This window comes from Hyperoodon ampullatus, assembly GCF_949752795.1.
Source record: "Hyperoodon ampullatus genome assembly, chromosome: 14".
NCBI lineage: Eukaryota > Metazoa > Chordata > Mammalia > Artiodactyla > Ziphiidae > Hyperoodon > Hyperoodon ampullatus.
Window position 1 is genome coordinate 55,988,613 of NC_136927.1, and position 17,669 is coordinate 56,006,281.

Here is a 17,669-nt window from a genome sequence, read left to right on the forward strand (position 1 = left end):
AGACATTATCTTGTTGTATCATAACCATCTTTATGGTTCCCAGACGCCATGATGAGGTGTGGTGATCAGAGGCAGCACTGATGGGAGTTACCCCAAGGGAAAGAGGCGAGATGAACGGTGCCTATTTTGGAGGGACAGCATGTGCAACGGCCTGAGGGCTAGAGGAAAACCCAACACCTTCAAGGAACTGAAAGATGGAAACTACAGCACAGCGAGGGCAAATTTCACCATAGGCTTCACAGTGGACCTGCAGCCTTGTTAAGGAATTTGGGTGTCATTCTCTGGCTAATTAGGATACCATCAAAGGGTATGGTAGTTTCTGTAGCATGGCCGTGCCCGCTGCAGTAGAGCTATCAAGATGGAACAAGAAAATGAGACGAGGCTGTTGTGCTGTTGAGATGATGGCTCATGCCATGGAGTGGCCAGAAGTGCGCAGATTCGGGGGTTCCTGGTCTGAGGGGAGCAGGCTTTAGCCCTGGAGAAGGAGCTTGGCCATTTCTGCCCCTCGGACCTCCCTCAGAAATCACAAGGAGGACAGAAAGTATCCTGAAGACAATGTTTAAGGCCAGCTGGCCTGGACCTTATTCACTCAGGGAGATTGGCTGTAAACTGAGGATAGTTTTATGTCTTGTTTGTACAGACATTGTTAGGACAGGAATACTGATTTAAGTTTGAATCCTGCTGCTGCACTGCTTATAGCTGTGTGTCCTTTGGCAAGTTACTTAACTTCTGTGAAGCTCAGTTTCCACTTTTGTGGAGTTAGTGTGCCTATCAAGTAATACTATGCTTACTAGGGAGAAATAATTGCCATTTATATAATGAGATGTAAGAGATGTGTCTGGCATACATAGGTGCTTAGCTGGAAAACTGCTGTCATTATTATTGTTTTCGTTATTTGTGAATCTGATCTTTTATCCCCCAGCGCCTCCTTCCCCCTTGTCATGTGGTCAGGGGCAAGATAGCAGTGGCTTTGCTTATTCTCTTTCTTTTGCAAGGAGTAGGAAGTGGCGTCACTGGGCACTGTGGGAGGACAAACTTTCCCTGGTGTCAGGTTCTCTGGGAGATTTTGCCTTTTGTTTTACCACAAATTCTAACACAGACCCTAAACTCCACCTTTTTAAATCTTTTGCTGCGTTTGCCTTTGGGCCTTGGCATTTCCCCACACAAAAGTTCAGGTCTGTGCATAAAACACTCTGATCTCAGGTTGATGCGTGGTTTCTGGCCTTCAGGCTGTCTTCATCAGTCTTGAGTACTTGGCTGTTGAATACTCTGTCATTTTGGAACTTAAAAGGATACGTTTTTGTTTTCAGCGTTCACTATCTTCTCCCTTTCTTCCTCTTCTTCTTCCCTCCATTTGTCCACCCTTCCCAGGCTTTGCAGCCCTCTGCCCCAAAGCCTTTCTCAAAGCTTCCTGCCCTGTACTTTCTTTGGCCCCCAAACCTTTCATGCTCATTTGGGTCTGTATCTTCAGGAGTCTCTGAAGGCTGCTGTTCGGTAAGAGACAGGCAAAGGGAGTGGATGGGCCCCCTCAGTATAGCTTGTGAGGGTCGGTTAAACATTTGGTAGGGAAATGGAGTACAGAGTACTTGACGAAAAGTGGTCTTGTCAGGATGGAATTGGTCCCCCTCTGTTCCTGGTGATGGGGAGCAGTGGGGAGGGTTGGCTACTGCAATAGATGTACACATCTGAAACAAACATGAAGATAAAATTAACCTAGTAGAATAAATGTAGTCTACATTAAAGTCCTGTCATTTTCCCTAAAGTTAATGTGGGTCTGCTGGCATCCTAATGGCAGTGGGTCTGGATGTATAGCAAAGACCTTTTTGGTCCCTCTGAATGTGACTGTAAGGCAAGTGGTCTTGTAAAGATCTAATAATTTCACCATCCTCTTTGCTTTTCGTGTCTTCTGGAAAACATAAGCTCTTGGTCAAGGTAAAAATGTCAGGGCTACTTCAGGCAGATTTTATATTTAGGTATGTTTGCTGTCACACTGTATCTTTTTTTTTTTTTTCAGATCTTGGGAAGCTGATGGATGGCAGTGGCTAAATCACAATGTAGAAGATTGATGGATTTGATTACATAAAAATAAAAACAGTTTTAAAAGATAATTCACAAAATTCATGAGTAGACAGAAAGCTGGGATAAGATATTTGCATCAAATATAACAAAAAATTGCTGTCTGTCGTGTGTATGTTTAGCAGCACTCCTGGCCTCCACTTATTAGATACTAGCAGCTCTCCCCCGAGTTGTGGCGACCAAAAATGCCTCCAGACATTGCCAAATGTCCCCTGGAGGAAAAAAATCACTCCTCGTTGAGAGCTGCTACTTTAAAGAGACATGTATATAATGTGAACAAGAATGCAAAATGTGCATGAACATTTAAACCAAAAGAGCCACCTCAAAAAATTTTGGTGTGTGCACCTAGCTCGATTCTATAGAGGCAACTTGATATTCTGGCAACTATTTCTTTTACTTTTTCCTTTTTGCCCTCTAACTATTGAATTTTCAAATTTTGTTAATTCTTTCTCTTTTTTTATTTGTTTCTATCTCAGTTTTTCCCCTGGCTCATCTAAAGTATTTGTTGAATGAAGTGTCCATAAGAGAATTCCTTGAACAGAAGTTTTCCTACTTGTCTTTCCAAACTTCTTGTAGGTTTGCCTTCACATTTGCAGGACAGCTTGTCTGGGTTATTCATTCCTTGTGGGAAATTAATTGGTGCTAAGGTCTAACATTGTTCTAATCTGAGTGCCAGTGAACGTTTTCTGTCCCTTCTCACCCGTACATGCTTGTGGTATTTTTTTCTTTATCTTAGGGAATTCCCTGGCAGTCCCGTGGCTAAGACTGTGTGCTTTCACTGCCAAGGGTGCAGGTTAAATTCCTGGTCAGGGAACTAAGATCCCACAAGCTGTGCTGCATGCCCCCCCCCAAAAAAAGTAGAAACACCTAGGCATGTTTGATTGTACGTGTGCCAATCCTGGAAGGGATCTTTTGTGCCCTCTCTCTTTTTTTAAAATAAATAAATTTATTTATTTATTTTTGGCTGTGTTGGGTCTTTGTTGCTGCGTGCGGGGGCTACTCCTCGCTGCGGTGCGCGGGCTTCTCATTGTGGTGGTTTCTCCCATTGGGAGCATGGGCTCTAGGTGCATGGGCCTCAGCAGCTGTGGCATGTGGGCTTCAGTAGTTGTGGCTCATGGACTCCAGAGCGCAGGCTCGGTAGCTGTGGCTCATGGGTTTAGTTGCTCCGTGGCATGTGGGATCTTCCCGGACCAGGACTTGAACCTGTGTCCCAGGCATTGGCAGGCGGACTCCCAACCACTGCATCACCAGGGAAGTCCCTGTGCCCTCTCTTTTTTTAAGCCAAATTCTCCAAATGCTTTTTAATCTTTTGGTGGATCTCTTTTATTGTTCAAGTCATACTTCTGTTGTTTGAAATTGAGTTTTTAATATTTTCTGCTTCAGTGAAACTTAGCTGCGTGGGATTGTTTCAGTAGCTTCCTGCCTTTGACTTTTACTTGGATTTTCTCGTAGTTTGGAGTGTTGTCCAGATTCTCTAAGATTCTCCGAGCATGTCAAATCCACCTTGGGTCTTGATTCTCCTCCCCCTTTCTTATCTCTTGCCACTTTACTTCCCCAACCCCCTTTTTGGGGGTTGGATTACTTTTTTAGGTTTATGTTGTCATTTGATTTGATATTGAATGTTTCGGTTCTGTTTTTTGTATGGCATTCTAGCCCATTGAAGCTCACCTTGCCACCTTCCTGGAATTCTGTATGGCCATTTAATCCTAGGTTGGTTTTGTCTCCTCTTTTTTGTGCTTTTCAGTGTCTTCCCAGCCTTTAATTGGGCACCTGTAGGAAATTCAGAATTATTTTAATATCCATACAATTGTAGTAAATTGGCTATACTGAACTATCTAGTACGATTGCCACCAGCCACAAGTGGCTATTTAAACTTAAATTTGATACAGTTTAAAGGTTCAGTTTCTCTATTGCACTAGTCACATTTCAAGTGCTCAGTAGCCAGTGACTAGTGATGATTGTATTGGACAAGGCAGATGTAGAACATTTCCATCATTGCAGAAAGTTCTATTGGATAGTGCTGGGCTATAAGATAGATACCATAATGCATGTCAAAAAAATCCCCCTGCTATTTTTTCTCCCTAGTATTCTAATATTTTTGGTGGTTCAGTTTGGTGGTCCCCCCCCTTCCAAAAGGTGATTCAGAATCTGAGTGACTATAAATGATGGTGGATGGGGACTTGAAAAGTGTAATAAGTTTTTTTGGTGTTTGGATATAATTTGTACTTCGACTTTTCCCATGCAGGAAACACAGTGTCCATGTGTCCTGTGCTGTTTGTGTGCTTGATGTGATTTGGCTGCTTTCTCTTTTTCTAGGTGTGCTGAGAGATGGCACTTGTGGGGCTCATCTCTGCCTGAGAATCAGCACTGGAAGAGCTGACTCTGATCCTGGGCTCCTTGTGTGAACAGGCCTTAACTTCCAGCCACTTCAGTCCAAAGGCCAAGCTACGTGTTTTCTCTTAATGATGGGTATTGGTAAGAACACTACATCCAAATCCATGGAGGCTGCAAGTTCAACTGAAGGCAAATATGAAGATGAAGCGAAGCACCCGGCTTTCTTTACTCTTCCGGTAACAGCATTTCCTGTCTTCCTTTCTTCTTAAGTCACTCTAAAGTAGTTTCTGCTTGACTAGGATTAGCTTTTTTTTTTTTTTTAACCCAAAGAAAGTTTAGTATTAGTTTCCTTTTTTGTTTTGTTTTGTTTTGTTTTATATAGCAGGTTCTTATTAGTCATCAGTTTTATACACATCAGTATATACATGTCAATCCCAATCCACCAATTCAGCACATCATCCCCACCCCACCGCAGCTTTCCCCCCTTGGTGTACATACGTTTGTTCTCTACGTCTGTGTCTCAACTTCTGCCCTGCAAACTGGCTCATCTGTACCATTTTTCTGGGTTCCACATACCTGTGTTAATATACAATATTTGTTTTTCTCTTTCTGACTTACTTCACTCTGTATGACAGTCTCTAGATCCATCCACGTCTCAACAAATGATTCAATTTCATTCCTTTTTATGGCTGAGTAATATTCCATTGTATATATGTACCACAACTTCTTTATCCATTCGTCTGTCCATGGGCATTTAGGTTGCTTCCATGACCTGGCTATTGTAGATAGTGCTGCAATGAACATTTGGGTGCATGTGTCTTTTTGAATTATGGTTTTCTCTGGGTATATGCCCAGGAGTGGGATTGCTGGATCATATGCTAATTCTATTTTTAGTTTTTTAAGGAACCTCCATACTGTTCTCCATAGTGGCTGTATCAATTTACATTCCCACCAACAGTGCAAGAGTGTTCCCTTTGCTCCACACCCTCTCCAGCATTTGTTGTCTGTAGATTTTCTGATGATGCCCATTCTAACTGGTGTGAGGTGATACCTCATTGTAGTTTTTATTTGCATTTCTCTAATAATTAGTGATGTTGAGCAGCTTTTCATGTGCTTCTTGGCTATCTGTATGTCTTCTTGGGAGAAATGTCTATTTAGGTCTTCTGGCCATTTTTGGATTGGGTTGTTTGTTTCTTTAATATTGAGCTGCATGAGCTGTTTATATATTTTGGAGATTAATCCTTTGTCCATTGATTCATTTGCAAATATTTTCTCCCATTCTGAGGCTTGTCTTTTCGTCTTGTTTATGGTTTCCTTTGCTTTGCAAAAGCTTTTAAGTTTCATTAGGTCCCATTTGTTATTTTTGTTTTTATTTCCATTACTCTAGGAGGTGGATCATAAAAGATCTTGCTGTGATTTATGTCAAAGAGTGTTCTTCCTATGTTTTCCTCTAAGAGTTTTATAGTGTCTGGTCTTACATTTAGGTCTTGAATCCATTTTGAGTTTATTTTTGTGTATGGTGTTAGAGAGTGTTCTAATTTCATTCTTTAACATGTAGCTGTCCAGTTTCCCAGCACCACTTATTGAAGAGACTGTCTTTTCTCCATTGTTTATCTTTGCCTCCTTTGTCATAGATTCGTTGACATAGGTGCGTGGGTTTACCTCTGGGCTTTCTTTTTTTTTTTTGATTTTTTTTTTTTTTATTAGTTTCTGCTTTATAACAAAGTGAATCAGTCATACATATACATCTGTTCCCACATCCCTTCCCTCATGCATCTCCCTCCCTCCCACCCTCCCCATCCCACCCCTCCAGGCGGTCACAAAGCACCGAGCTGATCTCCCTGTGCTCTGCGGCTGCTTCCCACTATCTATCTACCTTACGTTTGGTAGTGTATATATGTCCATGCCTCTCTTTCCCTTTGTCACAGCTTACCCTTCCCCTTCCCCATATCCTCAAGTCCATTCTCAAGTAGGTCTGTGTCTTTATTCCCGTTTTACCCCTAGGTTCTTCATGACATTTTTTTTTTTTTTAAATTCCATATATATGTGTTAGCATACGGTATTTGTCTTTCTCTTTCTGACTTACTTCACTCTGTATGACAGACTCTAGGTCTATCCACCTCATTACAAATAGCTCAGTTTCGTTTCTTTTTATGGCTGAGTAATATTCCATTGTATATATGTGCCACATCTTCTTTATCCATTCATCCGATGATGGACACTTAGGTTGTTTCCAGCTCCGGGCTATTGTGAATAGAGCTGCAATGAACATTTTGGTACATGTCTCTTTTTGAATTATGGTTTTCTCAGGGTATATGCCTAGTAGTGGGATTGCTGGGTCATATGGTAGTTCTATTTTTAGTTTTTTAAGGAACCTCCATACTGTTCTCCATAGCGGCTGTACCAATTCACATTCCCACCAGCAGTGCAAGAGTGTTCCCTTTTCTCCACACCCTCTCCAGCATTTATTGTTTCTAGATTTCTTGATGATGGCCATTCTGACTGGTGTGAGATGATATCTCATTGTAGTTTTGATTTGCATTTCTCTAATGATTAATGATGTTGAGCATTCTTTCATGTGTTTGTTGGCAGTCTGTATATCTTCTTTGGAGAAATGCCTATTTAAGTCTTCTGCCCATTTTTGGATTGGGTTGTTTGTTTTTTTGCTATTGAGCTGCATGAGCTGTTTATAAATTTTGGAGATTAATCCTTTGTCAGTTGCTTCATTTGCAAATATTTTCTCCCATTCTGAGGGTTGTCTTTTGGTCTTGTTTATGGTTTCCTTTGCTGTGCAAAAGCTTTGAAGTTTCATTAGGTCCCATTTGTTTATCTTTGTTTTTATTTCCATTTCTCTAGGAGGTGGGTCCAAAAGGATCTTGCTGTGATTTATGTCATAGAGTGTTCTACCTATGTTTTCCTCTAGGAGTTTGATAGTTTCTGGCCTTACATTTAGGTCTTTAATCCATTTTGAGCTTATTTTTGTGTATGGTGTTAGGGAATGATCTAATCTCATACTTTTACATGTCCCTGTCCAGTTTTCCCAGCACCACTTATTGAAGAGGCTGTCCTTTCTCCACTGTACATTCCTGCCTCCTTTATCAAAGATAAGTTGGCCATATGTGCGTGGGTTTATCTCTGGGCTTTCTATCCTGATCCACTGATCTATCTTTCTGCTTTTATGCCAGTACCACACTGTCTTAATTACTGTAGCTTTGTAGTATAGTCTGAAGTCAGGCAGCCTGATTCCTCCAGCTCCGTTTTTCGTTCTCAAGATTGCTTTGGCTATTCGGGGTCTTTTGTTTTTCCAAACAAATTTTGAAATTTTTTGTTCTAGTTCTGTGAAAAATGCCAGTGGTAGTTTGATAGGGATTGCATTGAATCTGTAGATTGCTTTGGGTAGTAGAGTCATTTTCACAATATTGATTCTTCCAATCCAGGAGCATGGTATATCTCTCCATCTATTTATATCATCTTTAATTTCTTTCATCAGTGTCTTATAATTTTCTGCATACAGGTCTTTTGTCTCCTTAGGTAGGTTTATTCCTAGATATTTTATTCTTTTTGTTGCAATGGTAAATGGGAGCGTTTTCTTGATTTCATTTTCAGATTTTTCATCATTAGTGTACAGGAATGCCAGAGATTTCTGTGCTTTAATTTTGTATCCTGCTACTTTACCAAATTCATTGATTAGCTCTAGTAGTTTTTCGGTAGCATCTTTAGGATTCTCTATGTATAGTATCATGTCATCTGCAAACAGTGACAGCTTTACTTCTTCTTTTCCAATTTGGATTCCTTTTATTTCCTTTTCTTCTCTGATTGCTGTGGCTAAAACTTCCAAAACTATGTTGAATAAGAGTGGTGAGAGTGGGCAGCCTTGTCTTGTTCCTGATCTTAGTGGAAATGGTTTCAGTTTTTCACCATTGAGGACAATGTTGGCTGTGGGTTTGTCATATGTGGCCTTTATTATGTTGAGGAAAGTTCCCTCTATGCCTACTTTCTGCAGGGTTTTTATCATAAATGGGTGTTGAATTTTGTCGAAAGCTTTCTCTGCATCTATTGAGATGATCATATGGTTTTTCTCCTTCAACTTGTTAATATGGTGTATCACATTGATTGATTTGCGTATATTGAAGAATCCTTGCATTCCTGGAATAAACCCCACTTGATCATGGTGTATGATCCTTTTAATGTGCTGTTGGATTCTGTTTGCTAGTATTTTGTTGAGGATTTTTGCATCTATGTTCATCAGTGATATTGGCCTGTAGTTTTCTTTCTTTGTGACATCCTTGCCTGGTTTTGGTATCAAGGTGATGGTGGCCTCGTAGAATGAGTTTGGGAGTGTTCCTTCCTCTGAAATTGTTTGGAAGAGTTTGAGAAGGATGGGTGTTAGCTCTTCTCTAAATGTTTGATAGAATTCGCCTGTGAAGCCATCTGGTCCTGGGCTTTTGTTTGATGGAAGATTTTTAATCACAGTTTCAATTTCAGTGCTTGTGATTGGTCTATTCATATTTTCTATTTCTTCCTGAGTCAGTCTTGGTAGGTTGTGCATTTCTAAGAATTTGTCCATTTCTTCCAGGTTGTCCATTTTATTGGCATAGAGTTGCTTATAGTAATCTCTCATGATCTTTTGTATTTCTGCAGTGTCAGTTGTTACTTCTCCTTTTTCATTTCTAATTCTACTGATTTGAGTCTTCTCCCTTCTTTTCTTGATGAGTCTGGCTAATGGTTTGTCAATTTTGTTTATCTTCTCAAAGAACCAGCTTTTAGTTTGGTTGATCTTTGCTATCGTTTCCTTCATTTCTTTTTCATTTATTTCTGATCTGATCTTTATGATTTCTTTCCTTCTGCTAACTTTGGGGGTTTTTTGTTCTTCTTTCTCTAATTGCTTTAGGTGCAGGGTCAGGTTGTTTACTCGAAATGTTTCCTGTTTCTTAAGGTGGGATTGTATTGCTATAAACTTCCCCCTTAGAACTGCTTTTGCTGCGTCCCATAGGTTTTGGGTCGTCGTGTCTCCATTGTCATTTGTTTCTAGGTATTTCTTAATTTCCTCTTTGATTTCTTCAGTGATCACTTCGTTATTGAGTAGTGTATTGTTTAGCCTCCATGTGTTTGTATTTTTTACAGATCTTTTCCTGTAATTGATGTCTAGTCTCATAGCATTGTGGTCGGAAAAGATACTTGATACAATTTCAATTTTCTTAAATTTACCAAGGCTTGATTTGTGACCCAAGATATGATCTATCCTGGAGAATGTTCCATGAGCACTTGAGAAAAATGTGTATTCTGTTGTTTTTGGATGGAATGTCCTATAAATATCAATTAAGTCCATCTTGTTTAATGTATCATTTAAAGCTTGTGTTTCCTTATTTATTTTCATTTTGGATGATCTGTCCATTGGTGAAAGTGGGGTGTTAAAGTCCCCTACTATGATTGTGTTACTGTCGATTTCCCCTTTTATGGCTGTTAGTATTTGCCTTATGTATTGAGGTGCTCCTATGTTGGGTGCATAAATATTTACAATTGTTATATCTTCTTCTTGGATCGATCCCTTTATCGTTATGTAGTGTCCTTCTTTGTCTCTTCTAATAGTCTTTATTTTAAAGTCTATTTTGTCTGATATAAGAATTGCTACTCCAGCTTTCTTTTGATTTCCATTTGCATGGAATATCTTTTTCCATCCCCTTACTTTCAATCTGTATGTGTCTCTAGGTCTGAAGTGGGTCTCTTGTAGACAGCATATATATGGGTCTTGTTTTTGTATCCATTCAGCCAGTCTGTGTCTTTTGGTGGGAGCATTTAGTCCATTTACATTTAAGGTAATTATTGATATGTATGTTCCTATTCCCATTTCCTTAATGGCTTTGGGTTCGTTATTGTAGGTATAGTCCTTCTGTTGTGTTTCTTGCCTAGAGAAGTTCCTTTAGCATTTGTTGTAAAGCTGGTTTGGTGGTGCTGAACTCTCTCAGCTTTTGCTTGTCTGTAAACGTTTTAATTTCTCCATCAAATCTGAATGAGATCCTTGCTGGGTAGAGTAATCTTGGTTGCAGGTTTCTCTCCTTCATCACTTTAATTATGTCCTGCCACTCCCTTCTGGCTTGTAGAGTTTCTGCTGAGAGATCAGCTGTTAACCTGATGGGGATTCCCTTGTGTGTTATTTGTTGTTTTTCCCTTGCTGCTTTTAATATGATTTCTTTGTGTTTAATTTTTGACAGTTTGATTAATATGTGTCTTGGCGTATTTCTTCTTGGATTTATTCTGTATGGGACTCTCTGTGCCTCCTGGACTTGATTAACTATTTCCTTTCCCATATTAGGGAAGTTTTCAACTATAATCTCTTCAAATATTTTCTCAGTCCCTTTCTTTTTCTCTTCTTCTTCTGGAACCCCTATAATTCGAATGTTGGTGCGTTTAATGTTGTCCCAGAGGTCTCTGAGACTGTCCTCTGTTCTTTTCATTCTTTTTTCTTTATTTTTCTCTGCATCAGTTATTTCCACTATTTTATCTTCCACCTCACTTATCCGTTCTTCTGCCTCAGTTATTCTGCTATTGATCCCATCTAGAGTATTTTTCATTTCATTTATTGTGTTTTTAATCGATGCTTGATTCATCTTTAGTTCTTCTAGGTCCTTGTTAACTGTTTCTTGCATATTGTCTATTCTATTTCCAAGATTTTGGATCTGGGAAATAGAATCTTGGATCAGCTTTACTATCATTATTCTGAATTCTTTTTCAGGTAGACTGCCTATTACCTCTTCATTTGTTAGGTCTGGTAGGTTTTTATCTTGCTCCTTCACCTGCTGTGTGTTTTTCTGCTTTCTCATTTTGCTTATGTTACTGTGTTTGGGGTCTCCTTTTTGCAGGCTGCAGATTCGTAGTTCCCGTTGTTTTTGGTGTCTGTCCCCCGTGGCTAAGGTTGTTTCAGTAAGTTGTGTAGGCTTCCTGGTGGGGGGGACTAATGCCTGTGTTCTGGTGGTTGAAGCTCGATCTTGTCTTTCTGGTGGACAGGTCCACGTCTGGTGGTGTGTTTTGGGGTGTCTGTGGCCTTATTATGTTTTTAGGTAGCCTCTCTGCTAATGGGTGGGGTTGTGTTCCTGCCTTGCTAGTTGCTTGGCATAGGGTGACCAGCACTGTAGCTTGCTGGTCGTTGACTGAAGCTGGGTGCTGGTGTTGAGATGGAGATCCCTGGGAGATTTTCGCTGCTTGATATTATGTGGAGCTGGGAGGTCTCTTGTGGACCCGTGTCCTGAAGTTGGCTCTCCCACTTCAGAGGCACAGCACTAACTCCTGGCTGCAGCACCAAGAGCCTTTCATCCACCCGGCTCAGAATAACAGTGAGAAAAAGTAGAGAGAAATAATTAGTAGAAGAAAGAAAGAGAGATTGAAAGAAAGGAAGAAGGGAAGAAAGGAAGGAAGGAAGAAAGAAAGAAAGGGGGGAGGGAGGAAGGATGGAAAGAAAGAAGGAAAGAAAGGAGGGAGGGAGGGATGAATGAAAGCAAAAGGAAGAGTGAATGGAAGAAGAGAGGGAGGGAGGGAGGAAGGAAAGAAAGAAAGAAAGACAGGAGGGAGGGAGGGAGGGAGGAAGGAAAGAAAAAGAAAGTGGAAAGAAGAAGGGTGGGAGGGAGGGAGGGATGGAGGAAAGAAAAAGAAAGAAGGAAAGGAGGAGCGGAGGGAGGGAGGGAGGAAGGGAAGGGAGGAAAAAAAGAAAGAGCAGGTAAAGTAAAATAGAATAAAGTATGAAATATAGTAGCGTTATTAAAATTAAAAAGTAATTATTGAAAAAAAACACGGACCGAAAGAACCCTGGGACATATGGTGGAAGCAAAGCTATACAGAGAGAATCTTACACAGAAGATTACACATACACATTCACAAAAAGAGAGCAGGGGGAAAAATCAAAAATCTTGCTCTCCAAGTCCACCTCCTCGATTTGGGATAATTCGTTGTAAAAAGAGGAAAAGGGCGAAAAGTCTGAAATCTTGCTAAGTCCACCTCCTTAATTTGAGATAATTCGTTGTAAAAAGAGGGAAAAAAAAGGGGGGAAAGTCTTAAATCTTGTCCTCAAGGTCCACTTCCTCAATTTGGGATGATTCGCTGTCCATTCATGCACTCCACAGACGCAGGGCACATCAAATGGACCGTGGAGCTTTAATCCGCTGCCTCGGAGGCTGCACAGAGAGATTTCCCTGTCTCTGCTCTCACAGCTCCCGGGTCTCAGCCTTGGACCTGGCCCCGCCTCTGCGCGTAGGTCGCCGGAGGGCGTCCGTTCTTCGCTCAGACAGGACGGGTTTAAAGGGGCCGCTGATTCGGGGGCTCTGGCTCACTCAGGCAGAGGGGAGGGAGGGGAATGCCCTCTCCTCGCGCACCAGGCAACAAAAGGGAAAAAAGTCTCTTGCCTCTCCGGTAGCTCCAGACCCTTTCCCCGGACTCCCTGCGGGCTAGCACTAACCCCTTCAGGGTCTCTTCCTGCCGCCAGCCCCAGACCTCTCCCTGCGCTCCGACTGAAAGCTGATACCCGAGCCTCAGCTCCCAGCCCCGCCCGCCCTGGCGGCCGAGCAGACAAGTCTCTCGGGCTGGTGTGTGCCTGAGGGCACCGATCCTCTGTGCCAAAATCTCTCTGCTTTGCCCTCCGCACCCCTGTTGCTGTGCTCTCCTCCGCTACTCCGAAGCTTTCCCCCTCCGCCACCTGCAGTCTCCGCCCGCGAAGGGGCTTGTAGTGTGTAGAAACCTTCCCTCCTTCACGGCTCCCTCCCACTGGTGCAGGTCCCGTCCATATCCTATTGTCTCTGTTTATTCTTTTTTTCTTTTGACCTACCCAGGTATGTGGGGAGTTTCTTGCCTTTTGGGGGGTCTGAGGTCTTCTGTCAGCGTTCAGTAGGTGTTCTGTTGGAGTTGTTCCACGTGTAGATGAATTTCTGATGTATCTGTGGGGAGGAAGGTGATCTCCGCGTCTTACTCTTCCGCCATCTTCCTCCGGCTCCCCTGGGCTTTCTATCTTGTTCCATTGATCTGTGTTTCTGTTTTTGTGCCAGTACCATATTGTCTTGATTACTGTAGCTTTGTAGTATAGTCTGAAGTCAGGGAGTCTGATTCCTCCAGCTCCGTTTTTTTCCCTCAAGACTGCTTTGGCTATTCAGGCTCTTTTTTGCCTCCATACAAATTTTAAGGTTATTTGTTCTAGTTCTGAAAAAATGCCATTGGTAATTTGATAGGGATTGCATTGAATCTGTAGATTGCTTTGGGTAGTATAGTCATTTTCACAATATTGATTCTTCCAAACCAAGAACATGGTGTATCTCTCCATCTGTTGGTATTATCTTTAATTTCTTTCATCAGTGTCTTATAGTTTTCTGCATGCAGGTCTTTTGTCTCCCTAGGTAGGTTTATTCCTAGGTATTTTATTCTTCTTGTTGCAATGGTAAATGTGAGTGTTTCCTCAATTTCTCTTTCAGATTTTTCAAAATTAGTGTATAGGAATGCAAGAGATCTCTGTGCATTAATTTTGTATCCTGCAACTTTACCAAATTCATTGATTAGCTCTAGTAGTTTTCTGGTGGCATTTTTAGGATTCTCTCTATATAGTATCATGTCATCTGCAAACAGTGACAGTTTTGCTTCTTCTTTTCCAGTTTGTATTCCTTTTATTTCTTTTTCTTCTCTGATTGCCGTGGCTGGGACTTCCAAAACTATGTTGAATAATAGTGGTGAGAGTGGACATCCTTGTCTCCCTCCTGATCTTAGAGGAAATGCTTTCAGTTTTTCACCATTGAGAATGATGTTTGCCGTGGGTTTTTCGTATATGGCCTTTATTACGTTGAGGTAGCTTCCCTCTATGCCCACTTTCTGGAGAGTTTTTATCATAAATGGTGTTGAATTTTGTCAAAAGATTTTTCTGCCTCTATTGAGATGATCTTATGGTTTTTATTCTTCAATTTGTTAATATGGTGTATCACATTGATAGACTTGTGTATATTGAAGTATCCTTGCATTCCTGGGATAAATCCCACTTGATCATGGTGTATGATCCTTTTAATGTGTTGTTGAATTCTGTTTACTAGTATTTTGTTGAGGATTTTTGCATCTATGTTCATCAGTGACATTAGTCTGTAATTTTTTTTGTAGTATCTTTGTCTGGTTTGGGTATCAGGGTGATGGTGGCCTCATAGAATGAGTTCGGGAGTGTTCCTTCCTCTGCAATTTTTTGGAAGAGTTTTAGAAGGATGGGTGTTAGCTCTTCTCTAAATGTTTGATAGAATTCACCTCTGAAGCCATCTGGTCCTGGAATTTGTTTTTTGGAATATTTTTAATCACAGTTTCAATTTCATTACTTGTGATTGGTCTGTTCATATTTTCTATTTCTTCCTGGTTCAGTCTTGGAAGGTTATACCTTTCTACGAATTTGTCCATTTCTTCCAGGGTGTCCATTTTATTGGCATAGAGTTGGTTGTAGTCGTCTCTTATTATGCTTTGTATTTTTGTGGTGTCTGTTGTAACTTCTCCTTTTTCATTTCTAATTTTATTGATTTGAGTCCTCTCCCTCTTTTTCTTGATGAGTCTGGCTAATGGTTTATCAATTTTGTTGATCTTCTCAAAGAACCAGCTTTTAGTTTTATTGATCTTTGCTATTGTTTTCTTTGTTTCTATTTCATTTATTTCTGCTCTGATCTTTATGATTTCTTTCCTTCTGCTAACTTTGGATTTTGTTTGTTCTTCTTTCTCTAGTTCATTTAGGTGTAAGGTTAGATTGTTTATTTGAGATTTTTCTTGTTTCTTGAGGTAGGCTTGTATAGCTATAAACTTCCCTCTTAGAACTGCTTTTGGTGCATCCCATAGGTTTTGGATCATCATGTTTTTATTGTCATTTGTTTCTAGGTATTTTTTGATTTTCTCTTTGATTTCTTCAGTGATCTCTTGGTTATTTAATAACGTATTGTTTAGCCTCCATGTGTTTGTGCTTTTTACGTTTTTTTCCCTGTAATTGATTTCTAATCTCATAGCGTTGTGGTCAGAAAAGATGCTTGATATGATTTCAATTTTCTTAAATTTACTGAGGCTTGATTTGTGACCCAGGATGTGATGTATCCTGGAGAATGTTCCATGCGCACTTGAGAAGAAAGTGTAATCTGCTGTTTTTGGATGGAATGTCCTATAAATATTAATTAAATCTATCTGGTCTTTTGTGTCATTTAAAGCTGGTGTTTCCTTATTAATTTTCTGTTTGGATGATCTGTCCATTGGTGGAAATGAGGTGTTAAAATTCCCCACTATTACTGTGTTACTGTTGATTTCCTCTTTTATAGCTGTTAGCAGTTGCCTTATGTATTGAGGTGCTGCTATGTTGGGTGCATATAAATTTATAATTGTTTTATCTTCTCCTTGGATTGATCCCTTGATCATTATATGGTGACCTTCCTTGTCTCTTGTAAAATTCTTTATTTTAAAGTCTGTTTTATCTGATATGAGTATTGCTACTCCAGCTTTCTTTTGCTTTCCATTTGCATTGAATATCTTTTTCCATCCCCTCACTTTCAGTCTGTAAGTGTCCCTAGGTCTGAAGTGGGTCTTTTGTAGACAGCATATGGATGGGTCTTGTTTTTGTATCCATTCAGCAAGCCTGTTTCTTTTGGTTGGAGCATTTAATCACGTTTATGGTAATTATCAATATGTATGTTCCTATGACCATTTTCTTAATTGTTTTGGGTTTGTTTTTGTAGGTGCTTTTCTTCTCTTGTGTTTCCCACTTAGAGAAGTTCCTTTAGCATTTGTTGTAGAGCTGGTTTGGTGGTGCTGAATTCTCTTAGCTTTTGCTTCTCTGTAAAGCTTTTGATTTCTCCATCGAATCTGAATGAGATCCTTGCCGGGTAGAGTAATCTTGGTTGTAGGTTCTTCCCTTTCATCACTTTAAGTATATCATGCCACTCCCTTCTGGCTTGTAGAGTTTGTGCTGAGAAATCAACTGTTAACCTTATGGGAGTTCCCTTGTAGGTTATTTGTCATTTTTCCCTTGCTGCTTTTAATAATTTTTCTTTGTCTTTAATTTTTGCCAATTTGATTACTATGTGTCTCGGTGTGTTTCTCCTTGGGTTTATCCTGTATGGGACTCGCTGAGCTTCCTGGACTTGGGTGGCTATTTCCTTTCCCATGTCAGGGAAGTTTTCGTCTATAATCTCTTCAGATATTTTCTCTGGTCCTTTCTCTCTCTCTTCTCCTTCTGGGACCCCTACAATGTGAATATTGTTGCATTTAATGTTGTCCCAGAGCTCTCTTAGGCTGTCTTTATTTCTTTTCATTCTTTTTTCTTTATTCTGTTCTGCAGCAGTGAATTCCTCCATTCTGTCTTCCAGGTCACTTATCCGTTCTTCTGCCTCAGTTATTCTGCCCTTTATTCCTTCTAGTGTAGTTTTCATTTCAGTTATTGTATTGTTCATCTCTGTGTGTTTGTTCTTTAGTTCTTCTAGGTCTTTGTTAAATATTTCTTGCATCTTCTCGATCTTTTCCTCCATTCTTTTTCCAAGGTCCTGGATCATCTTCACTATCATTATTCTGAATTCTTTTTCTGGAAGGTTGCCTATCTCCACTTCATTTAGTTGTTTTTCTGGGGTTTTATCTTGTTCCTTCATCTGGTACATAGCCCTCTGCCTTTTCATGTTGTCTATCTTTCTGTGAATGTGGTTTTTGTTCCACAGGCTGCAGGATGGAAGTTCTTCTTGCTTCTGCTCTCTGCCCTCTGGTGGATGAGGCTATCTAAGAAGTTTGTGTAAGTTTCCTGATGGGAGGGACTGGTGGTGGGTAGAGCTGACTGTTGCTCTGGTGGGCAGAGCTCAGTCTAGGATTAGCTTTAATACTCCTGTTTTCAGCGAAGGTTAAGGCATTTGAAAACCAAATGCTTGTCACGGGAGAGAGGCTTTGGGAACCCTGTTGGCTGACAGTGGTTTTGGCTCTGCCTAGAGTCACCTGATGGGATTAACTCAAAGAAGGAAGCATGCCTTGCTGTGAATATTGTAAAACAGGCCCAGCGCTTAATGTGTACTGGAGGATGTTGAAGGCTTAATTTTATCTCCAAAAATGTGTTTTTGTGGAATAACCTGTGACCCAACTTCAGACTTGTATTTCAAGGTCGAAGAATGAATGAATGACATTCATTATTTGGAACCCAAGTGTCCATGATTTGTATTATGGCAGTAGCATCCAAGATAGAGGTATTTTACCTGGACAAGTTATATCAGTCAGAGAAGGTTGATTACACACATTCATTATATTCA

At 40.4% G+C, this 17,669-nt stretch overlaps 1 protein-coding gene across 1 annotated transcript in view; it reads left to right on the top strand.

Annotated features, from left to right (window-relative positions):
• Window positions 1-4,538: 4,538 nt before the first annotated feature.
• The window catches only part of SLC23A2 (solute carrier family 23 member 2), a gene marked incomplete at both ends in the record, with an annotated part of 98,055 nt that continues 84,924 nt past the window's right edge, over window positions 4,539-17,669 (top strand). Inside the window, one exon of the mRNA XM_079719721.1 lies at window positions 4,539-4,646. Within this exon, the coding sequence (XP_079575847.1) occupies window positions 4,539-4,646 (108 nt within the window). The remainder of the gene's footprint in view (window positions 4,647-17,669) is intronic.